Raw genomic sequence first — 26,051 nt, forward strand, 5'->3', positions numbered from 1 at the left:
ATGCTTGGTAAAATTATATAGAGAAACATGGACACAATAGATGTTATCTGTAGGTTTTTGTAGATGCTCTTTATCAGTTTTAGGAAGTTTCCTTCTATTCCTCATTTGTTGAGAACCACAAAATGCAGGCTGGTGGCTTTCTCTGAGGAAGGAGCAAATGAGATGGAATTGGGGAGAAGCAAAAGAAAACTTCAAAGATAATGGTAAGGTTCTTTTTCCTAAACCGTGTGGTTGATACACAGATGTTCACTGTATTGTAGCTCTTTATATTTGATACCTATGCAAACCGTCAATGTATCTACTCAAAACTTATAAAGAAAAACAATTATTGATATAGCCAGAGCACAGAGTAGAATGTGCATGTGGAAGAAAGAGAATTCAAGGTAAAAACCAAGGTGAAGGAATGTGCAGGTGACTTGTCGGTCTCTCTCTTGAGTGGTGGGGTTTACTGTGCTCTCTGAACAAGGCAGTGTCATCTAGCCCTGTAGATATAGAGGTGAATTAGGAAGGAAGAGTCACTGTTCAAACTGTGCTCAAAATCCAGCAAATGTAAAAAGGAGATCTATCAACGTGTGAGGCAGACCCAGCAGGCTTGATGCTTGCACATTAGTCTCTAGGCTGGAAAAATGGAAGGGAAGCAAGAGGAATAAAGAATGAGGACAGCAAAAGTGAGAATACATTAAAAATTTTACCCAGGGTTTTCTTCCAAACATCTGGCCATTCCTGTCTCCTTTGCAGAATCATCTTCCTCTAATGTAATCTAGCTGATGACAGCTCCCAAATTTTATCTCTAGCTCAGATCTGTTCCTGAGTATCTGATTCATGTATCCAACTCTCCACCTGACTGTTTTACTTTATTTTAGAAACATCTTAAATTTAACATGTATATACGCTCAGTGGCTTACAATACCAAAGTTTATTTTTCTTGGATTAGGTGTTATCTCCTTCCTTGCTCCACATTTTGGGATATAGCCCAGTGAGCAGCTCTTACTTGAGAATGCTGTTATTGTGGCAAGAAACAAAACAAAACAAAGCAAAGCCAAAACATAGAATCTCTTAGAGCTTCTACTTGGAACTGGTATATATCACTTCTCTCACATTTCAATGGCAGAACAAATCAATTGACCAAGTCTGATGGCAATCAGGTGTGGATAGCATTGTCCTCTCACTGGGAGGTGCAGTGTAAGTCACCTGACTGGCACCAATGGACTCCATCACAACTTTGAAATCCCACAGGAAACCTACCCTAAAGGACGGAAACATTTCTTGCTTGGACTGTGATTCTTTTTACTGACAGTAATTTCTAAGTTCAATTTTTGCCATAGCTCCTAGCTTTCCTGTCTGAAATGTGCCTCTTTTTTATTACCTGGCTTGGCCACGTCTGAAGAAGCTATTAGGTTTTGCCCTTGAGACACCAACAGCTTTATCAACTTCCTTATGGTCTGTAGATGTTGGTGGGTGGTTAAGGGGGTTGCCTCTTTATTTATTTATTTGAGACAGAGTCTCGCTCTGTGGCCCAGGCTGGAGTGCAGTAGTGTCATCTCGGCTCACTGCTAGCTCCGCCTCCCAGGTTCACGCCATTTTCCTGCCTCAACCTCCCAAGCAGCTGGAACTACAGGCACCCGCCACCACGCCTGGCTAATTTTTTTGTATTTTTTAGTAGAGACGGGGTTTCATCGTGTTTGCCAGGATGGTCTCGATCTCTTGATCTCATGATCTGCCCGCCTCAGCCTCCCAAAATGCTGGGATTACAGCCGTGAGTCACCACTCCCAGCCGCCTCTTTGTAATCCAGGCCCTCTCCTCCAGGCAATCAATGCTTTGGTTTCTGTCACTATAGATTAGTCTGCATTTTCGGGATATGTAGATATATTCTGAAATACTGTATATTCTGAAAATATATGATTCTGAAGTCATACAGTATATTCTTTTTTTGGTCTGGCATCTTTTACTCAGCGTATTTTAGATTCATCCAGGTTATACCTTATTGATAGTTCATTCATTTTCATTGCTGAGTAGTATTCCATTGTACAGATACACTGCAATCTGTTCATCTATTCATCTGTTAACATTTAGGTTGTTGTATATATTTTGGCTATTACAAATTAAGCTGCTTTCAATATCTGTGTACAAGTTTTTGTATTGATATATGGTTTCATTTGTCTTGGGTAAATACATAGGCATGAAATGGCTGGGTATCAAGATAGGTATACATTTAACTTTTAAAGAAACTTCCAAACTCTTTTTCTAATAACTTGTACTATTTACCCACCAGTAGATTATAAGAGTTCAAGTTCCTCCATATCTTTGTAAACACTTGATACTTTCAGGTTTTAAGTTTTTACATATTCTAAAAATGTATAGTAGTATCTCATTGTGCTTTTAGTTTGCATTTCCCTAATGAGTAATGATACGGAGCATCACTTTATGTGCTTATTTTATTGGTCATTTGCATATATTTGGTGGTGTCTATTCAAGTCTTTTGTTCATTTTTTATTAGGATGTTTATGTTCATATAACTGAGTTTCTAAATATCATTGTATATTATAGAAAAACTCCTTTATTATATAGATCCTTTGCAAATATATTATTCCAGTCTGTGGTTTTTATTTTCATTCTCTTAAAGTGTCTTTTGAAGAACAAGTTTTTAATTTTGATGAAGTTGGATTTATCTCTTTTATCTGTTGAATGTCATTAATTTTTATGTTAAACTAATCCTATACTCTTATGATAAACTCCACTTATTCATGATTTATTTCCTTTTTATATGTTATCTTGATTTTAGCCCCTTCAATTTGCTAAAATTTTGTTTAGAATTTTTATATCAATGCTCATTAGAAATGTTGGTCTGATAATTTTCTTGTTATGTCTTTGTCAGGTTTTGTTATCAGAGTAATACTGACTTCATAAATTAAGATGGGAATTGCTCTTTCTTATTCAATTTTCAGGAACAGTTTGAGTATAAATAGTATTATCTTTTCTTTAAATGTTTGGTAAAATTAACTGGTAAAACCTCTGGGCTGGAAGTTTTCTTTGTGAGACTTTAAATTACAAATTCAATTTCTTTAAAAGATATAGAACTATTCACGTTATCTACTTCTTCTTTAGTGAGCTTTGGTAGTTTGTTTAAAAAGTTTTGTCCATTTCATCAGAGTTGTCAAAATTAATGACATAAAGCTGTTCATAATATTTATTATAAAGCTGTTCATAATATTTCTCTATTATCATCTTAATATCTGACAGATCTGTAGTAGTATCATCCCTCTTATTTCTGATATTAGCAATTTTTGACTTCTCTTTTTTATTCCTGATTAGTCTACCTTGAGGTTTATTAATTTTATTGATCTCAAAGAAACAAATTTTTGTTTTACTGATATTGTCTATTGTTTTTCTGTTTTCCATTGATTACAACTCTGATATTTTTTACTTTCTTCTGCCTATCTTGGGATTTTTTTCCCTCGCCTCTTCTTCTAATTTCCTAAAGTGGAAGCTGAATTTTTTTTTTTTTTCCACGTAGACATTTGTCCCTAAGTTTTTCTTTGGTGACATCCCATAAATTTTGATGTTTTTATTTTCATTTAGTTCAAAATACTTTCTAATTTCCCTTTTGATATTTTATTTGACCACTGTCTTATTTAGAATTGTTAAATAATTTACAAATATTTAGGGGACTGTCCAGATAATTTTCTGTATTTGATTTCTACATTAATTACACTGTGAGAAGAGAACATACTGTACTTTGTATTATTTAAATCCTTTAAAATTTCTTTGGTTTTATTTCATGTCCCAATTATACAGTCTGTCTCAATGAGTAATCTGTATAACCATAGGGGGGAAATGTGTATTCTGCTGTTGTTGGGTGAAATGTTGTATAAATGTCAATTAGGTTAATTGATTACAAAGTTCAAGTCTTCTATAGCCTACTGATTGTCCTATTACTTGTTTTATCAGCTATGAAGAGCGGGTATTGACATCTTTAACAATAATTGTGAATTTGCCTACTTGGAATTCCATCCAGCTTTTGCTTCCTATATTTTTAAGGTCTGTTATTAGATGTACAAATATTTAGAACTGTTATGTCCTCCTGATGAATTGACCTACTTATAATTATAAAATGAACTTCTTTACTTCTGGTAAATTTTTTTGTTCTGAAATCTACTTTTTAAACCCATTACAGCTTTCTGATTGGGGTCAGCGTGTTAGATCTTTTCCCATTCTTTTATTTTTGACCTCATATGTCTTTATATTTAAAATACGTTTCCTGCAGGCAGCATATATCTAAATCTTATTTTCTTATACAATCTGATAATCTCTGCATTTTAATTAGAATGTTTAGACAATTTACATTTAATTTAATCATTGATACAGTTAGGCTTAAATCTACCATTTTGCCATTTCTTTCCTATTTTTCCCATCTGCTTTTTCTTCTCTTTCCCTTCTTTCTGTTTTCTTTCGGATTTTGCATATTTTATTATTCAATTTTATCTTTTTTGTTGGCTTATTAGCTATAGCTCTTTGTTTAGTTTTATTTTAGTGGTTGCTATAGGGTTGATAATAGATATTTTTAGCTTATCACAGTTGTGATAGGCTGAATAATTGCCTCCAAAGATGTCCATATCTGAATCTGTGAGTATGTTTCCTTATATGGGAAAAGGGACTTTGTAGACGTGATAAAGTTAAGGATCTTGAGGTGAGGAGATTATTTTGAATTATCTGGATGGGCCCTAAGGGTAATTACTAGGGTCCTCTTATAGGAAGGATGCAAGAGGGTTAGTGTGGGGGAAGGTTATATGACAATGAAACAGAGATTGGATTCATGTGGCCAGAAGCTAACGAATGCTGATAACTTGTAACAGATGGAAGATGTAAGGAATGTCTTCTCTGGATCCTGCAGAGGGAACCAGTCCTGCTGACACCTTGATTTTAGCCCCTTAAGATTCATTTGAACTTCTGACCTCCAGAACTGTAAGACAATAAATTTGTGTTATTTTAAGTCACTAAATTTGTGGTCATTTGTTATAGCAGCAATAGGAAACTAATACAACATCTTCCTATAAGTGATACTATACAGCTTTAGCAATAATATGAGAATATTATGACAGTAACTTGATCAAGCTAATGAGCAACTGTCAATGGAAATAAAGTAGCACTTCACCTGGTTTTCAAAGCCAGGATCATAGAATAAATGTGTTTAGTCACATGCTTGATAGAAGTGTCCAGACAGCCTAACAATTTGATCCACTTAATTTCTTAAATTAGGTTTCTTGTTGGAAAATAAGTCTTATTGATTAGAAAATCCAAATGAGCATCTCCTGAGAGTGCCTGTGAATACATTAGAAGCTACCTTTACTATAAAGTAGATGGTACTGAATATTTGAGATGCTTGAATTTCAGTCTCCCTGGATATAGTTACAATTTGGATACCACAAAAAGTAGAATCCATTCCAAATGCATTCCTCTGATGGACTCAGTGCATGGAACTCATGTTAAATGTAACTTTTTAGAAGAAAAACTTTAAAAGTCTAGTAGATTATAGGAGCTAAAATATAGTAAGCTAGGATGCAAACAGTGTTAACAAAGTGATGATTATCCACTGAATTTTCCAGGAATTATGAAGTTCTTTATGACATTTCTAATAAAGTATATAGTATTTTGAGTAAATTGTTAGGAAAATATAAATTTGTATCTGTGATGATAATTTTGCTTGATATTATGGTGACAGAAATGAGAAGGTCTTTTATACCTCCTTGATTCCCTGCTGAGCCTCCATTCCTGACTCTAAGAAATCTTCAGTGAGACTCTTTAATGGGATAAAGCAGAAAGAATAATTATACATGATATTATATGCACTCATTGTTCTTGATTAGAATGGAATGGGCAGTGAGTAACATATACAGGACTGATTATATGTGTGAAAAAGATAATCTAGATTCCAAAAATAAAAATCACACTTGTACAGTACAACCATGGCGGTGCTCACACATTGTTCAAGATCATAAAACAATCTTAGGACACTGGTAAAGAGAAAACAATCTTGTGTTGACAAAAACTATGAAGGACCAACTCTGACTCAAGCAGGACTTTTTGCTAGAAATTTAGAGGAATTACGAGAAATAAAATATTTATTATAAAGGCATAGTACATATTTTTCCATGTTATAAGTAGCTGAAAACATATAGCTATTTAGTTATCTGACTTTTTTTCTAGAATCAGTTCAAGAGATATTGATGTTTTAGAATTGTAGGAAACAACACAGATTTAGATCCTAAATTTAAATTTTACTAAGAATTTAATAAAGAAGATTACCACTGGAATCCCGGAGTTCTCACTGTACTCCTAGGTCCCATTTTTGAAAGTCAAAAGCTCTCTGGCCTAAAAGAAAAACTGGAGCTTCCCAGTTTTAAATTCCGTGATCAGTTGTTTGATAGAAATTAAATTCATTCTCATCCATGCACGCATTCATCCCTTACAGCAAATATTGAGTGCCGACTATGTGTCTGGCACTGTTTTATTCTCTGGGGATATAGTGGTTCTTTCTTTTTATTCCTTAGAAATATGTTAATACAACTCCCTCAGTTTTAGAAGAAATGAAGACCTGAGTGATAAATGACTATCTGAGGTGACATGATTCACAAGTGACAAAGCTAGCTCAAGCTTATGCCAGCCAGCAGTATGTCATGCTGTCTTTGCTTTGCATATCTCAGAGGGAGGTGTGGCTGTCGACATTCTACCCTGAAATTTCACCAGATAGATTTAAAATTAAATTTTTTGGAGTTGCCACAATAGGTAAATTAGGACTTATTCACAATTAAGAGTATTTATTTTTAAAACTTTATTAAATTCTTGGACCAAAAAGAAAATGAGAATCTTAATTTCTTATGTACATGCAAATCCAGATTCTCTTAATTGCAGTTAAAAACATAACTGCAAACAAATGTCAAACCATAATGCCAAAATGACAGTTTTAAATTCTGTTTCACAAGTTGTTCTTTTAGAGATGTCTTCACATTGTCAATCAAATAGATAATTTTGATTTTGCCATAACTCCTGCCTCTGTTAAAAGCAGTAAGTGTGTGATAACATAAGAAGCTTGGCAAGCCTCTTGTTCTGAGAGCTGTTGATGTATAGGAAATCAGAGAAAGAGGTGAGTCTTGGAGAAAAAAACCAGATAAGACTTATTGTTTTCAATTATTACTTAGAACATTTCATAATGCTTTAAACTAACAGATTAGCATCTGCATTAGTATGTTTGAACACTGCTACAAAGACATACCTGAGACAGGGTAATTTATGAGGGAAAGAGGTTTAATTGACTCATAGTTCAGCATGGCTGGGGAAGGCCTCAGGAAACTTATGGCAAATCATGGCAGAAGATGAAGAGGAAGCAAGGCACATTCTTTACAATGTAGCAGGAAGGAGATGTGCCAAGAAAAGGGGGAAGAGCCCCTTATAAAGCCATTAGATGTCATGAGAACTCACTCACTATTACAAGAACACCATGGGGGAAACTGCCCCCATGATTCAATTACCTCCATCTAGGCTCTCCCTTGACATGTGGAGATTATGGGAATTACAATTCAAGATGAGATTTGGGTGGGGACACAAAGCCTAACTATATCAGCATCCAAATGGAATCACTCCAAGGATTGATCTTTACAACTGTAGGAGTAAAGCAGATAATAATGAATTCAACAGATATTTACTGAATATCTTACATGGCCAGTGTAGGGAATAAAAATTAATATGACATGGTGCTTTAAGGGGTTAGCAATCTAAAGAAAGATGAAAGAGAGGAAACTAATACTTTCTGAGTACCTACAACTTACCAGGCACAATATTTTAAAATTCTCAAGAAGATAGCTATTATTAAAATGTCCACATTACAGAAAGGGAAAAGAAGCCTTAATTGCCCAAGCTTAACAGTGGTCAAGTTGGGATTTACTCTGTGTTTACCTAATTCTAAAGTCCATTCTTTTTATATTAAGAATGGACTTTATCTTGCATCACTTCTTAATCCTTTTTCATATCTAATACTAGATATAGCTAATCACTAGTCATTGCTTCTAGAATTTATGAAAATATGACAAGCCTGAATGAAATAACTAACCACTTAGTTTACATTTTTAGAACATAGCTGTGAATTGTTTTTATTCTATTTTCCATCTGAAGATATAGCTTTACTTCTGATTCTACCAAGGCACTAGGAAGCAGAAGACAGCATCTCACATTTATCGAGTGAAGAGAAGAATACTGAGGGGGTGGGGGTGAATAAGAAATTGAGAGGAGAGGAGAAGGGACACAAAAAGAGCATTGCTTTTTTGCAGGACTGTGAGTCTCCTAAAGACTCAGTGTTACAACATGGTTCAGAAAGATGTCACACTGAGGAAGAATGACAAAACTTAGCCCTTCAAGACAAATACTGAGGGAATTGTGCAAACGGTAGAGAAGAGAACATGAGTTATAAGGTCATACCCAACAGAGCTTGATTTCTGTCTTTGCCAATGATGTGACCCTGAGCAAGAAATTTAGCCTCAGTTAAGTTAACATTAATGTCCTCATCTCCAAAATGTGGAAAATGATGCCTGCTTCACCAGTGAGGCAGGTGTGGTTGCTAGCCAGTGCCTTTGTGCAAATTTGGAAATGACTTCTCTTCTGGGTTGGTGAATTAGAAAAACTGCTCCCTTGGTCTGAGGGAAGACCTATGGACACAGGGCTTGGTAAGGATGACAAACTTATGCAAGAAAAGTGAACCCCTTCCTCTGGCAAGTAGCTATGATAGCAGAGCCCAGGCTGGCCTCCTGTCCCCCTTAGCCCCTCCACTGAGCCTCACAAAATGGTGCATGGCATTGTGCACAGGGTTCCTTGAAAACAAGACAAGATAATGTCTACAGAAACATTTAGAGGGCTCCTCATTGTGAAACCTGTAGGTGAAAGAGCTTGAGAAAGAGAAAGGAAAGGGGGAGGGGAGAAAAAGGGAGGGAAGGAGAGAGGAGACAGAAGAAGGGATAGAGAGAAAATGAGAAAGCAGGTATGTTTAATCATGAGGTCCTGCCATATATTTGAAAACATGAGACTCTACGAACCTCTTGAAATAATGTGCTGGGTTTTGTGTATACTTTTCTGAAGTGAGTATATTGTCTGTCTGTTTTCCTGTTGCTATAAAGAACTGCCTGAGACTGGGTAATTTATAAAGGAAAGAGGTTTAATTGACTCACAGTTCCGCATTGCTAGGGAGGCCTCAGTAAACTTACAATCATGGAGGAAGGCAAAGGAGAAGCAGCCACCATCTTCACAGGGCGGCAGGATGGAGTGAGTGCCGAGCAAAGGGGGAAAAGCCCCTTATAAAACCATCAGATCCCATGAGAACTCACTCACTATCACGAGAACAGCATGGGGGTAACTGCTCCTATGATTCAATCACCCACACTGGGTCCCTCCCATGACACGTGGGGATTATGGGAACTACAATTCAAGATGAAATTTGGGTGGGGACACAGCCAAACTGTATCAGTGAGGGTTCATAGCTTTTGACTAAAAAGAAAAAGATGGAGAGAGGAGAGGCCAAAAGAGAAGTTAATGAAATGCAGGTGGGGGTGAAGGAAGTGGATAAAATCCTTCCCTGTAGCCTAAAAATTATGCTTTATGGGAAAATGGGGGCAATTTAGTAAACTGCATTTAAGATACATAAGTAGAGAGACTGCCAAACAGATGCAGATGTATATTATTTATATCTCAGAATAATTTACACATAAGCAACTTGCACCTAACTTTTATTATGACTAAGCTTTTCCTCGAACAACACTCTTCATTATTCCCATCATGTTATGGGCAAATTGATCACAGTAAGTCTTTTTCTGTATTTTTTCTTGGAGTTTACCAAGATAAAGATAATACAGCATCTAAGAATGCAAAGGGTATGAGAGCTATTATAAACAGTGTGTGTTCCGGCTGTATGGTTGTAGGCCACATGGTAGTGCGTAAGCGAATTTCTCCAAGTGCTATATGTAGGCAGTCTTCAAGCTTAAACACATATGTCCTTATAAAATATATTTGTACATTTGTTATAGAGAATTTAGGACATTTTTAACTATATAAGTAGTTTTCCCTAAGGATGGAATTAGGTGCCCCCATCAGCCCACAGAACCCTTTTTAACCCACAATATGCCTGAAGGAGTGTTGCACATTCACAGTTCTGGGCAGAGTTCTGGCCTTGGCCACAGAGACCTTGTATCCCAGTAGGATGGGAGCTGAGGGCTGTCTTTTCAAGAAGTTAAAAAATGGCCACACTTTTTTCTGGCATCATCCTTATGACTTGCTGCATTCTTCTCCATCCGTAAAGGAAACCCCTCCCATCAGTCCCAATGTGTCCGTGACCAAGCTGGCCAGACTGTCTCCACCTGCAGAATCCCATGATCTGAGAAGACCTACTTCTTTTCCTTTCATTGAAGATTCTTCTCTACCTAGCACTTCCTCAGCTGAGTGTGGGGAAGAAAGCAATGCCCAAATAGATAGATTTGTACTAATCAATGAACTATTTCCTGGTTACTAAACTCCCTTATCTCTCCAAATTCAGAAGTTCTGCTAGTTTTTTTCTAGGGTCACCTCTGGCTTTTTATATCTTTTCCTGCTCTTTTGAAACTACATAGCTTCTAAACTGCACAATTTGTGACCTCAGCAAGGGCTCTGCTCTCCTGAGGGGTCAGGGAGGAAGGGTGGTGTGTATCTGACACTGCCTGGATTTATGAAAGCACACACAGTCAGTGGGAGTGAATTGAGCTCTGGCCTTTGGTGAGTACATCTGGTGGCCTGGTTGGTTGTAATACTTCCGTAGCAGTGGTTTGGTACTTTACCAAGTAGCAGATTCCTAGGCACTACCCAGACCTACTGAACCAGAATCTCCTATGGTATTATCAAGCATCTCTATATTAAAAGTGTTTCCTGAGCCCAGTTGCTTCTTTTGGAGGGACATTCACACCTCCAACTGCTTAAGGAAATTTCTTATTTAAAAGTCCCATTGATGCTTCAAATCAAAGCTTCAAGAGCAAACTTGCTAAGCTGAGACAGGGTCAGTTTACTAAAGGAAAAAAGTGGAAAGAGGAAAGTCAAGTTCAAGTGTGAATTTTAAGGAATGTCTGCTATCAGGTGATCACAGGAGGGAAGGGGAAAGAACAAAAACAGAGCTAGGAAAGAGACCAAATAACAGGTTGCCCTAGAGCCAAAAGACCACTGTTTCAAGACAAATTTGGACAGTAATGTCAAAAGCTCCCAAAGTTCATTTGTTCTTCAGAATTTTTTTTTTTTTTTTTTTTTTTTTTTTTTTTTTTTTTTTTTGAGACAGAGTTTTGCTCTTCTTGCCCAGGCTGGAGTGCAATGGTGCGGTCTCGGCTCACTGCAACCTCCGCCTCCCAGGTTCAAATGATTCTCCTGCCTCAGCCTTCCAAGTATCTGGGATTACAGGCACCCGCCACCACGCTTGGCTAATTTTTGTATTTTTAGAAGAGACAGGGTTTCACTATGTTGGCCAGCCTGTTCGCGAACCACTGACCTCAGGTGATCCACCCACCTCAGCCTCCCAGAGTGCTGGAATCACAGGCGTGAGCCACCAAGCCCGGCCCAGAATATCTTTTTAACCCTGAGGCTCACCATGGAGTAAGCCGTGGCTATTTTACTACTACCCACTTGACATAGACACTTAACCCAACAGAAACTGACAGGGGTAGGAGCTGGAGATTCTCATATTTCTCATATCTCTTAGGCTTCACTACCTATATAATTCTTTATCAAAAGAGTAAATGTCCTGACTTGCTCCCATTACCAATATCTTCTCCATCCAGCATCGAGAATGATCTTTCTACAGTGTCACTCTTTTGCTTAAATCCCTTCAATGGTTTGTCTTCATTGCACTGAGAACAGCACCCAAACTCCCAAAGGCCTGCAAGACCCTGCATGATGTGACCCTGCCTGCCTCACTCACACTTACTATGCCACCAGCCACGCTACCCTGCTGTCCTTTCCCAGAACTCACCAAGCTTGTCCTTTGCTTGTAAAGTTCCTCCCTGGCTCTTAGCCTGGTAACTTCCACTTGTCTTCCTTTAGCAAAGGGGCAGAGTATCATCTTGGAAGTCACTTTTACGACCACCCTGGCCAAAGCACGCACCCCTTCTATCAATTTCTACTACTTCATAGCCATTATCACAATTTATAATTATTCTAGTCAGTTTTCCACATTTTTTGTTTTACTGTTTGTCTCCACCCTTAAAATATAAGCCATGTACCCAGGGTATATAAGCTGGGTACTATGTACCCAGGGTACTAGCTGAATTACCCAAAGCGATCCATTCATTTATTCACTGACTCGACAAATATTTGTTGAATGGATATGTGTGGCAGGCTCTGGGCAGTTAGAGGACAAGGCAGCAAAATATGAAAGTAGCCTAGAAAAACTAAAAAGGTAAAGCTTATGTTTAGGAGTAACCCTATGATTACATGACAACCTACTGGTCTACAAGGACATTTTAAAAAATTTTATTTATTTATTTTGAGACAGAGTCTCACTCTGTTGCCCAGGCTGGACAGTGGCATGATCTTAGCTGACTGCAATCTTTGCCTCCCGGGTTCAAGCGATTCTTGTGCCTCAGCCTCCTGAGTAGCTGGTATTATAGGCATGAGCCACCATGCCCAGCTAATTTTGATGTTTTGGTAGAGATGGGGTTTCACCATGTTGGCCAGGCTAGTCTTAAACTGCTGGCCTCAAGTGATCTGCCTGCCTTGGCCTTCCAAAATGCTGGGCTTACAGGTGTGAGCCACTGTGCCTGTCATTTTAATTCTTATTATGTGACAGACATCATGTCTGTAAACTTAGTGTCACCAATTACTAAGTAAATGTATATTCTGGATATACTAAAGCAGAGAGAATAAAGAAGGTACAAGGGCAATAATACAAGAAAAAAAAAAGAAAGGAAAAGAAGAAGAATAGAAGTTAGTTCAGTGATGTCACTATTCTCTGAAAGCTGATAGAAACTGTCCTTCTCACTCAACACTCAGAGGGTAAGATTACAGTCATAATTTTTTTTAAAAACATGGCAAAACTTATACATCCAAGTGTATGCTATTTCAAAGCAATTCCCCAACAAAGCTCTATATATATTCTACTGAGGTCACTAATCCTCAAAGCATTCATAAAACTCCCTTCTTCAAACTGTAGTCAGAGATAATTTATTAAGCATAGAAAAAAGGGAAAAATTTACCTCATTTTTGATCCCCAATAGTATTTCCCAGATTGATTTCCCATCATATTCACTGGACTTATTTTCACTGGACCTATCTGAGACTGTTTCAAATAGCAAAGGTATTCCTAACAGGTAAAGATCTGTCATACTGACAAGAGTCTAAAATGTGTGCTTAAGCCAGTCCTTGGAGAAGAGTCCCAGAAACAATAAGACAAAGACAGGTTCTTCCCAATGACTTCAGTGAAGGAGACAGCATTCATCTGACTAAACAATTAAGCCTAATTAATCTGGTATCATTGGAAATATGATATTCTAGGTAATATAGGAATTGCTCAGATAACCAAAGTTCTAAACCAAATACTTTGAAAATTTTTATTTATTCCATGGTGTCTTTTCAAAGATGTATGATGTGTGTCTTTTGTATGGAATATATAACTGATTTTAATCTTTCTGACTATACGCATTAGCATATATAGATTTTTATCTCTGCTTACACATGCTCAATCTTTCAACTATCACTCCTTTTTTATTAATAAGCCTGGCTCTTATACATTTCATTGTTATAAAATTGCAGCTTCTAATAAATGGCAGAGGAGAGGGGGTGGAATAGTCATGTAAGTAGAAAGTACACTTTTGGTGTTGAAGGGTAAAGAATAAATGGTGCAGGGATATCAGCTCTGCAGTTGCTAATCTTATTCAATAGAATATAAGCAATTATAAAATCATCCCAGGAAGGACAAGAGATAAGCCTTTTTCCCTATGAACTACACAGACTTCCTTCTTGCCTGGTGTAGAAACAGATATGATGCCCAGGGAACAGTGTTGGCAAGAAAGAGTTCTGAGACAAAAAAATCTAATTCTAAGATAACTGCTGCCCACTCCTCTGACCCCACTCCCCAGACTCAGCAAATAGGTTTGCAAAGAGGAAATAAAAAAAAGATTGTAACTCTTCTAAATTATATTCATAAAATAAAATATAAACAAATATAAAAATGATAGGAAGAATGAAAAACAACCTATCATGTGCCTTCTGCGCACAGAAAATGATACAAAACAAAAATTCCTGCCCTTATGAAACTTGTGTTCTTAGCGAATATAATAATTATATCAGTAAATGTAAATGAAATAATCTCCTAAAGAAGCCCAGATTTTTAAATCAATGAAACAAACAAACAAAAAACCCCAAGATTTGTGCTATATATCAGATATAAATTTAAAACAAAAGGATTCAGAAAGAATGAGCAAAGACATAGCAGGGAAATGAAAACAAAAAGAAAGAAAGCAAAGTTTAAATATTAATTAAAGATAAGGTTAATTCAAAGACAAATTAAGTAAACAAAAGTATCTTGGAAGCCTGGACCAATGTGCTTCTTAGTATCCTCGATACCAGCTAAGGAGGTATCTTTGCTTGTGCCATATCCTCCAACAAGATGTGCTGACAGACAAGGAGGAGAGAAGAAAAGTAGGAGCCAATTAAAGGAAAAAGTGATATAAAAAGTTGTTTCTGTTGGAAAAATGATAGAATCTACCAATCACTGACCCAGGTGAAATTTAGTAGTATAAGTATCACACATGGTCTGATTTTTTTTTTCAATAAAAATTTGACACCAAATGCAATTTGGGCTTCATTCTCTACCTTCACCAACTGCAACTTTACCAAGTCACGTAACCAACTGGAGTTTCAGTCTAATCACTTGTAAAATGAGGTAGTGGGATGCAATGACCTTGTAGGAGAAATATATCTTTATTCCCGTGATTTTACTATTATAATATGTCGGACACTGATGTCTCAATTATATATGGAATACTAACTTAAACAAAAATGTTTTTGTAAGAAATTATTGTTAACTGCACCTTTCATTTTTCAGGGTTAAAACCTCTTCCCTTGTCTGATTCAAAAGAGTTTTGGTTATCTCCAGTTCATTTTCTGCAAGGTTAATTCTTCTCTTTATGTCTTCTTCTTGTTTTTCTTTTGCAGTCAGCTCTTCCTGTAATGCTCTATATATTTGTTGACAAGTCATTAAAGAGTCTTCTTTTTCCTTAAGCAGCATAGTATGCCTAAAAAGAAATAGGAAAAAAAACCCACCAACATGCTTTATATACTACATTTTATATTTATCAAAGATGTATTAAGAGCTCATTTGAAATTATAGATTATAACAGTAACTCTAAAAAATTAAAAATGTTAAAAAAAAAGAATGGTTCTATAATGTTAAAATTTTCCCATCTAGGCAGTGGCAACAGCAATAACCAACTGCAAGACAATATAAGCTTGAATTAGGTATTGTATATGTAAATAATAAGAAAATAAAAAAATAAGTGTCTTTTAAAATAAAACATTACTTAAATACAGTTTTAAGTTCCATTATTAAAATATAAATTTAAAAATTGGTAATGCATACTGTGACTCAGAAATAACGGATTCAAACTTCAGTTTTCTAAGTTCTCTTTGACAGTCATCAGCTTCATTAGATTTATTCCTAAAATAATACAAAAGAAGTTCAAATATATGATTTCAAAATAAAGTATGTGTTTTTCTGTAGCATTATTTTACTCATCAATAGAAGAAATTTTTTTAACATCTTCATATTATTATTTGTTTAAAGAAATAAACATTCAGTTCACTTCTATACTGGCCAACAAAGCTTCTGTCAGACTGATTTGCATGTAAATAAAAAGTATAAACTCTGCACAACATTAAAAAACAAAAACAAATAAACAAAACCGAAACACCAAAATACCTATGTGAAGGTATTGGAAAATGACCAAAAGCAGGGAGATTCTGGAGAAAAGTTGACACTTGGAATGAGGTGACAGCATGGGGTTGGGTTATTAAAAATAATTTTAAGCCTGAAGGCAGCCCCCAGTCAGCACACTGCAGGGGAACTAAATAGAAATCTTCAGTCTTTCTGGCTCATAGAACCAGAGGGCATGGTATTTGGGGAAACCACAGCTGTTGGAAAGTAAAGAAAGAATGCTGAAAAGGGGAGAGCCAGAGAAAGAGAGTCCCAAATACTCCATATAAATTCTGCCCCTGAACTACACATGTATTAAGCAGATTCCAAGCAGCCTAGTTAAAGAAAAAGACCTGAACTGAGATTGAGCTGTTATCCTGGACAGAGATTGCCATTTGAGGTGAAGCAACACCACTTCAACACTATCAACAAGAACAACGATGACAATATTTTTTGGAGAAATATAGCAGAATCCAGACTCTCCATAACATAACATTCACAATGTCCAGAACATAGTAAAAAAGTATTCAGAAAAGTGTGACTCATTCTAAAGAGAAAGACAGTTAATAGGAACTGACTCTGAGATGATCCATATATTGAAATGAGCAGACAAAGATTTTTGAAGAAGCAATTATTAACTCTGCTCAAAGACATAAAGGAAAATCTATTCTAATTAATAAAAAGATGAGAAATCTCAGCAGGGAAATAAAAACCATTAAAAAGAACCAAATGAAAGATCTAAAACTGAAAGAAACCTTTGCCTTGATCTTATATGATTGGGTTTTGTAACAATATTCAAAAGGTTAATATATTAAAAATTTAATATCCAATTTAAACGTATTCAGACTACTCATTAACTAGTTAAGTCACAATCTGAATGCATCTTAAAATAGCCTGTAAATTACACAATGAAATATGTAAGATTATCAATGCCCTCCTTGCAGAATGACTTTAATTTCTAGTAATAATGTAAAAATCATCATGAACATGCACAATATTCATTTATTTTTAAACTTCTTTATTGTAAAATATAACAAAATTGTAAGATACAGAAAAGTACATAAAACAATTATATAACAAATTATTATAAGAACAATACTCTGGTGATTACCATTCAGGTTAAAAAATAAAACCTTACCAGCTACTCTAGAAGTCGTTTATGTCCCTGGTTCCAATCATAGCCAACTCCCCGCTCCCTAAAAGTAACCATTCTCATGAATAATATTGTAATCACTGATTTTCCTTAGAGCTTTATTATCTAAGTTTTATCTCCGAACACTATATTTTAACTTTGTTTTTATTTTAAAGCCATTAAAAATGTTCTCTGCCGGCTAGGCGCGGTGGCTCACGCCTGTAATCCCAGCACTTTGAGAGGCTGAAGCGGGTGGATCACGAGGTCAGGAGATCGAGACCATCCTGGCTAACACGGTGAAACTCCGTCTCCACTAAAAATACAAAAAATTAGCCAGGCTTGTTGGTGGGCGCCTGTAGTCCCAGCTACTCGGGAGACTAAGGCAGGAGAAGGGCATGAACCCGGGAGGCAGAGCTTGCAGCGAGCCGAGATTGCGCCATTGCACTCCAGCCTGGGTGACTGACAGAGCGAGACTCTGTCTCAAAAAAAAAAAAAAAAAAAAGTTCTCTGCCACTACCCTGTTTTTGTAAAAATGTCTCTATTAAGGTATTGTATTGACGTATAACACACTGCACATCTTTAAAGTGTATAATTTGATATGTTTAACATATGTATATGCCCATGAGCCATCACTACAATCAAGTAGCACATGAGCACATTCAGAACCCAGATATGGGCTTCTATCAACATTCCCTATTAGAGGCACCAGGACTACTCATAGAAATAACTGATTTCAAGGCTGGGGCAAAGTAAGTATATCTGAAATATCTTGTGATGTCAGAAAGTAACAAAGTGTTTACAAATCTAATGTCAGAAGAGCCAGTTTGAAGGGGCTTCTACTTACTAAGCCTAGGACAATCTGAGCACCACAACAATTCAGTACAGTAAAAAATTATAAGCCATTAAAAGAAAGGAATTGATGAATCTGTACAATAAATAAATAGACGAAGGTAGGATCTTGCTTACAGTAGAATGCTAAGGCCTAATTAATAAAAGGGAGCGTGATCTGGAATCTTAAAAAGTCACCATTTAGCAATCACTATAGTAAAACTGAGATCAGGCAAAAATCATTAACAGATGCTATATCTAAGGATAAATTTTCGTGAAAAGCAGTATATTTACGTGCATTTAAAGTGTCTCTTCTAGACTTCTTATTAATTGAAAGAGAACAAAACCCCCAGTAATTATGCAGAAAAATTGAGCAACATCTTGATCAGGTGATCAAAATTAACATCACCAGTTAGGGGAAAATGGTTTTCATGTGCCTCCAGATGAGATGCCCTGAGGACACATCACTCTCTATGTGGTTTTCTGGCTAAGAATACACATCCTTAATCTAATAGAGAGAAAACATCGGACCAATACAAAATGAAGAATTTCTTATTTTTAAAAAGTGTGAGGGGTTGTGCATTCATAAAAATTCAGTGTCATTGAAAGACAAAGACAAAATGTGGAAATATTCTAGACTAAAGGAGGTTAAAGAGATATGCGAGTAGACGAACTCCAGATTGGATCCTGTACTAGAAAAGAAAATGCTATAAAAGATGTTATGAGGTCAACTGATAAAATGGAAATAAGAATGGCAGATTAAAGTATTGTATGTAAATTTATGACACTGATTAGGTAGGTTGAAGTATCTAGAGGTAAAGGGCTATGTTGCATGTAACTTATCCTCAAAATGGTTCAGGAAAAAAAAATTTGTGTGTGTGTGTGTGTGTGTGTGTGTGTGCCTGTGTGTGTGCAGAGAGAGAGGGAGAGGGAGGAAGAGAAGGAGAGTAAAGAGGGAGAGAGAGAGAAAGTAAATGACTTAAAATGTTAACACTAGGTGAAAATAGGTAAAGACTATCTGGGTGCTCTTTGAACTATTATTATTTTTACAACTTTTGGTAAGTTTGAAGTTATTTCCAAATAAAACATTAGAAAAGAAGAAATAGAAAAATATTAACCTACAGTTAGAAAAATGGGCAAAGGCTCAAGTGAGTCACACACACACAAAAAGAATACAAGGAGCTAGAAATGCAGAGGTACAAATTTTATTAATTTTAAAAGTTATAATACCCAGCATTGTCCAGGAAGCAGAGAAATGAGTATTTACAAACACTGTTGAGATTACATATCTGTATAGGCTTGTTGGAGGACAATGAGTTATTATGCATTAAAAGCCTTAAAAATATTCAAGTTTGATTCTAGCAAAAATTACACTACAGAAATAACTGTGTGTTAACAGATTTGGCTACATGAATTTTCCAAGTGCCTTACTTATACAAATAAAAAACTTGAACGCTCTAAAAACAAGATGTTAATAAGTTATGGTTCATCCATAGATTGGAATATTATGTAGCCATTTAACAATTTTCCATAAATGTATAAAGTAATGACATGGAAAAATGTCCAGGATATATCGCTACGCAAAAAGTTCGCAAAACGTAAAGGGGACGGGTGCGGTGGCTCATGCCTGTAATCCCAGCACTTTGGGAGCCGAGGTGGGCGGATCATAAGGTCAAGACCAACATGGCCAACACAGTGAAACTCTGTCTCTACTAAAAATACAAAAAATTAGCCGGGCGTTGTGGTGTGCACCTGTAATCTCAGCTACTGAGGAGGCTGAGGCAGGAGAATCGGGTCAACCAGGGAGGTGGAGGTTGCAGTGAGCCGAGATCGCGCCATTGCACGCCAGCCTGGGCGACAATGTGAGACTCCATCTCAAAACAAAACAAAAACAAAAACAAACCAAAACAGTGCATAAAGTATATTCCCAATTATGTTAAAAATGCATACTACTTAGAAAAATGGACTAGAGTTCCCTTCCCCTCAAAGATACATCGTTGTAGACTGAGGCCACAAACAAGTGCTTTGCTTACTTTGCCTGCAGCTGGGTGCAGAGGCATTGGTGGAGGGACTGGTTCTTCAGTACCTTTACCAGGAAGGAATCTTGACAGAAAACCACGTCCAAGAAATTAAAGATCAAGCCACAAGCTTCAAGAAAATACTACTGCTGGATAGCCTACTTTCCAGGGGTCCTAAAGCATTTTATACTTCCCTAGATTTCCTACAGGAATTTTCGTGGGTAAAGAAGAAGCTGGAGAAAGCAAGGGAAAAAGCCATGACTGAGCTGCCTGCAGGTAACACGATGACTGGGAACCCCTCGCATATCATCAGCTCCCCATTAATCTCCCCATCATTAATCTCCCCAAACTAGCAGATTAATCAGCTGGCCCAGAGGCTGGGCCCTAAGTGGAAGCCAGTGGTGCTGTCTTTGGTACTGTTCCACACAGATATCTACCGCTGTAAGGCCAACCATCTACACAATGTGCACTTGCAGGTGGTGGAGGCCTTTGTCTGTTGGCGGCAACGCTTTGGGAAGCAGGCAACTTTCCAGAGCTTGCACAATGGGCCGCAGGCATGGAGGTAGACCTCTTGGTGCTCCTGCACATGTTGCAGTGATAGTGCCTCTGCCAACCAGCTGAAGAGTATGCCTCCAAGTCACATGGCCTGAATCCTGACGTTCAGTCAGAACAGGTGGTTTTTGGTTTGGTTTACGTTTGTTTTTTCTTTTTAATGATCCTCAGATGGAAAGAGAAAACAGGGTTTCCACTTGACATTACTTGAAAGGCCAGATTACTCAGTAGATCTCCCAGATTGGTTCAACAATTCTTTGTTTTTAATTGCCTGAAGATTGCCTTGTTATGACTGCATAGTTTTAAATTGTGTGATGGCCTTTTAATAGTCTAGTAAATCATAGTGGCTCCAAAAACCCCCCAAAACAAAAAAAACCCCAAAGCCCCATGTTATCACATTACATGCAGGTGTCTTATACGTAAAACATTCACTTTTATGTTGCCTGGGAACTGAACTGTGAACTTTTACTATTCATAATGATAAGGAAATAAAATGTAAATTACTTAAAAAAGGAAAATGGACTAGAAAATAAATCAAAATGTAACTGTGACTTTTTTTATATCCTTGCATTTTCCAAGTTTTACACATTTGCTTTGAAATCAAACAAAAATGTTTCTTTCACAAATCCCTTTGAGATTCAGCAGCCCCACCACAACTTTCACTATATGTTCAGACTGCTATGTACACTTCTCCAAATCTAGAAGCAGGGACAGAAGAACTCCTTTTAGCAGTTATTTTACTATGTAGATAATAAATTTGGGCTGCAATTTTTTAAAAGACACCTACCATCCCAGGAAGTCCCCTCAGCATGATCCCTTCCCCTGCCCCACACCAGTTAAGCCAGTCTTTCTATGGTCTACCCTTCATTACCCAATTGTTATCTTCACCTTCATTAGGACGGAGAAATTTGATGGAATAGAAAGAATGCCTACATCTCTTTAAGCATTGCATTCCTTCTTTTACTCTTAGCAAATAGTGGTAATCCTTTCTCTTCAATTGCTATGAGTAAACCTTCAGAAAGGTCCCTGCTGCTCCTGCCAATAAAATAAAAATAAAAAAAAATAAATAAATAAAATAAAATAAAATAAAATAAAATAAAATAAAATAAAATAAAAAACTGCCTATTTCCCCCGACTTTGAAAGGTGATGTTATATGCCACTCCACTCGCTTATATGAAACAGCCATTCTTAAACTAACTCCTTGGTATTTCCACTTTGCAGTCTCAAAGGCATCTTAGCTCTAACAAATCAAAAGCATTGTTTTTGATTCCTCCACTTCCTATATCTGTTTATTTCACAGAATTTCCCACTTCAATAAATGGAACAAACACAATGATGAGAGTAATAAATAACACATTATGTATCTTGTGCACTCCTCAAATAAGCCCTTATTCCCATTTTACGATTTAGGGAACTGAGACCAAAGAGAAAAGAAACTTGCCCAAGTTGACATAACTACTAAGTTGTAGTACTGAGATTTGAACCCCAGCAGTCTGGACCTGGAGTGTGAACTCTCAGTCACTGCACTTTGCTGCCTCTCAACTGTCTCCCCTGATGAAAAAAGGCTCAAGCCCATCTTTATTCTTTCCTTTCACTTCCAGTCTCCTTGCTTCTCTATCAGTAAATCAGATTGACCTCTGACAAATATTTCTCTCCATCTCCATGCTACAGTCTTAGGCTGAACCATAATTACTTCTCACTTGCATGAATGCACAGCCTGCCACCCAGACTCCCTGATACCGCTTTTACTCCTACTCCAGTCCATTCTTGAAGTAGCAATCACAGTGACCTTTTAAAATGCAGATTAGATTACTCTCTTAGCATTCTCCCCAGGCTTCCCATTGCTCGCCTTATAAATCCAAACTCCTCAGAAACTCTTCAGGAAACAGGCCAGTTTAATTTCTTATTGCTGCTGTAACAAATGACCACAAGCTTAGTGTTTAAAAGCAATAGACATTTATTATTTCACAGTTCTGGAGGTCAGAAGTCCTAAAATCAAGGTGTCACTAGGTTGTGTTCCTTCTGAAGGCTCCACGGGAGAATTCATTTCCTTACCTGTTCTAGCTTCTAGAGCTCACCTGTATTTTTTGTCTTGTGGCCCCTTCCTCCATCATCAGATCACATCACTGCAACCTCTGCTTTCATCCTCACATCTGCTTTTGTGATTTTGACCCTCTTGCTTCCTCTTATAAGGACCCTTGTGATTACATTAGGGCTGCCCACATAATCCAGGATAATTTACCCATCTCAAAATTCTTTTTTTTTTTTTTTTTTTGACACAGAATCTTGCTTTGCTGCCCAGGCTGGAGTGCAGTGGTATGATCTTGCCTCACTACTGCCTCTGCCTCCCTGCCTCTTGGTTTCAAGAGATTCTTGTGCCTCAGCTTCCGGAGTAGCTGGGATTACAGGTGTGCACCATCACATCTAGCTAATTTTTGTACTTTTTAATAAAGACAGGGTTTCACCATGATGGCTAAGTCATACTGCTGGCCTAAAGTGATTGACCTGCCTCCGTCTCCCAAAATGCTGGGATTACAGGTATGAGCCACTATGCCTGGCCTCAAAATTCTTAATCACATTTGCAAAGTCCCTTTTGCCATGTAAGAAAACATATAGATTCCAGGGATTAGGACATGAAACTCTTTGGGGAGCTGTTATTCTGTCACCACAACTGGCCTTCATGTTTTTTGAACTTGTACGTTTCCAATAAATGTAGGGTCTTGTCTTGATCTCCTTGCTCCCAGATGTAATCACGACTAGCATCTTTTTGTTACTCATATCTTTTTTTTTTTTTTTTTTTTGAGGCGTAGTCTTGCTGTGTCTCCCAGGCTGGAGTGCAGTGGTGCAATCCTGGCTCACTACAAGCTCCGCCTCCCAGGTTCATGCCATTCTCCTGCCTCAGCCTCCGGAGTAGCTGGGACTACAGGCGCCACCACGCCCAGCTATTTTTTTGTATTTTTAGTAGAGATGGGGTTTCACCGTGTTAGCCAGGATTGTTATTCATATCTTAACCTAAAGATCATCTGCTCAGGGATGCCATTCTGACCACTCCGTCAAAAGTATACCACCCCTCTCCACTACTCACATTCTATTATGCCTATTTTATATTTTTGCGGCACTTAGCATTGCCTGAAAAGTACACCTATGGAAACGTGCCCATCTTGTTACTCCAATATCTACTGCCTGCACACAATAGTCCTGGCTCTCAGTAAACATTTTGTATCGAATAAATAAATGAAATAAACATAGCCTGTTCAAGTTAAAACCATGTGAAAAATACACTGACACTGAAATGCCACCAGGTCACCTTCTGCTTGCCAGGCAAAAATTTTCATGAGTGAACAGGAAGGTGAGAGGAAAATCAGGAGAACTCTGATATTTATATCTCAATAATAGAGACTGTCCCAAGAACAGTTTGGTCAACTGTCAGATGCTGTTGAAAGGCCAAGTAAGAGCTTTAAAAATTAGTACTTTGTGATGGTCAAAAGTTTACTATTGTTCAAATTATCAGTTAAATGAGGAGCAGGTGACTGCTAATGAAATTAAAATGTAAGACCTGTATTAGTTTGCTTAGAAAAAAAAATGAATTAAAGTGTAAGTACATTACAGAGGTTCTTAAATTAGAAACCTTTTTTAAAAAATTTTTTTTGAGACAGAGTCTCGCTCTGTCACCCAGGCTGCAGTGCAATGTCGTGATCTTGGCTCACTACAACCTCTGCCTCCGGGGTTCAAACAATCCTTCTGTCTCAGCCTACCGAGTAGCTGGGACTACAGGCACCTGCCACCACGCCCAGCTAATTTTTGTATTTTTAGTAAAGGCAAAGTTGTCACCATACTGGTCAGGCTGGTCTCGAACTCCTGACCTCAGGTGATCCACCTGCCTCAGCCTCCCAAAGTGTTGAGATTATAGGCGTGAGCCACTACGACCAGCCAGAAAACATATTTTACATAACCACTTAGACATATTCTTAGACATACTCTTAGTGACAGATTATAAATCATTTTAAGTAAATATTGTTCTTACCACATACATGAAAATAAATATATCTAAAGTGTAAAGCATTCAAGCAATATGTAATAGAGTGAAATAAGAGTTTCTACACAGCCCACACTTTCATTTCGAGAGGTAACTGTTGCAATCCTATCATTTATTCAATGTTTAAATCCATATGCATGTGTATGTGCATTTGTATTCATTTTTAGCATGAATGGGATCATTTTTCTGATATTTCTAATCTCCTGAATTCCTAATAGCTTGCCATAACCGTCTGCTCTTTTATGGTTACAATCCTGGACATACTTTGGAGTCTATCAATTATACTTATTCTAATGTCATCTGTTTGCTATTTAACAATTTTCTAGGGTGTTAAGGATTTTCTGTGTCAATTTATAGCCACTTTTCGGGGGAACTTGGCGGGGGGGTGTTTCCTCACACACCTAATCTTTGGTTGTGTGTGAATCCTCAGACTTAAGATCCTCTGTTTGCTTGTCTGCTTTGCTGTTCATTTTTGTCCTAGGTTGTTTCAGAGGTGTGATGAAGGGGCAGGGTATGCTACCTGGTGGGGGCACTGGAGGTTTGTCTTGGGCTGTGGGGACCCTGGGCTCTCCTGGGATTCAGTAGCTGCCAGGCTGTTTGACTCTAGTCCACATACTCATTTTGTTAGTCTGAGTATAGATGCTTCTGCAAACGCTGCTTCACACAGGGCTGATTGATTATAGGGTATTGATGAGGGGCCAGCTGGCTTAAATGTTCCATATGCGATTCCTCAGAGTGGGTTTCACTGGACCACCTGAATCAGTACCATGTGGGGAGTGCATTAAAAATGTGATTGCTTGGAGCCACCCCAGACCTAAATGTAAAACCAGAAATCTGGTCCTGAGGCTGAGTCTGTGGGAGTGGCCATACTGTAATACACAATTTTAGCAAGCTACCCATGATTCTTATGTAGATTGGAGTGTGAAACCACTATTTCAATGATTCACCAGGTCTCACTCCCTTCTTTGTGTTTTAATTAATTCTGAGGAAGGTCCTGTCTATCCCACGCCCACCAGCATCACCACTCAATTGCTCTTCGTCTGGGTTATTCTTCCATAGAGTTGACCCTTTCTACTATCCTTTCTGTAGTAAAGATATAGACCCTTTACTATCCTTTCTACGTATTATCTTTCAGGAATTCCTAAAAATTTCTCACCATAAACACAGTCTTTCTTTTAAGCCTTACTTATCTATCTTTATCCTGGAAGTTACTGTATAATTGCAGAAATGCTGATGATGTTTTTTATCAGTTTGTAAAACCGATGTTTCCTACACATATAAAACCTTCTTAAAAATTAAAAAATGGACATAATGCCCATTTTTAGAAATGCAAATTAGGAAAGATAGAGCCACTTAAATGGCTCCAAGTGCTGGAGACCTTTCTCTGTGCTCCCTGTCTCTAGGTCTTCCATCTATGTGTGTGTGCCTGTGTGTGTGTATATATATATGAAAGTAATAAATATATATATATTATATATATGTATATATATGTGAAAGTAATAAAAGTATATTTTATAACCAT

At 37.3% G+C, this 26,051-nt stretch overlaps 1 protein-coding gene and 1 pseudogene across 1 annotated transcript in view; one reads left to right on the forward strand and one right to left on the reverse strand.

Moving 5' to 3' along the window:
• Positions 1-26,051, reverse strand: part of LEKR1 (leucine, glutamate and lysine rich 1) — a 240,862-nt gene that overhangs the window by 36,305 nt on the left and 178,506 nt on the right. The window contains exons 8-9 of the mRNA XM_008008604.3: positions 15,630-15,707; positions 15,082-15,285 (exon numbers count right to left, since the gene is read on the reverse strand). Of these exons, the coding sequence (XP_008006795.3) occupies positions 15,082-15,285; positions 15,630-15,707 (282 nt within the window). The remainder of the gene's footprint in view (positions 1-15,081; positions 15,286-15,629; positions 15,708-26,051) is intronic.
• LOC140713561 (death domain-containing protein CRADD pseudogene) lies at positions 19,482-21,517 on the forward strand (annotated as a pseudogene).

This window comes from Chlorocebus sabaeus, chromosome 15 (assembly GCF_047675955.1).
Source record: "Chlorocebus sabaeus isolate Y175 chromosome 15, mChlSab1.0.hap1, whole genome shotgun sequence".
Lineage (NCBI taxonomy): Eukaryota > Metazoa > Chordata > Mammalia > Primates > Cercopithecidae > Chlorocebus > Chlorocebus sabaeus.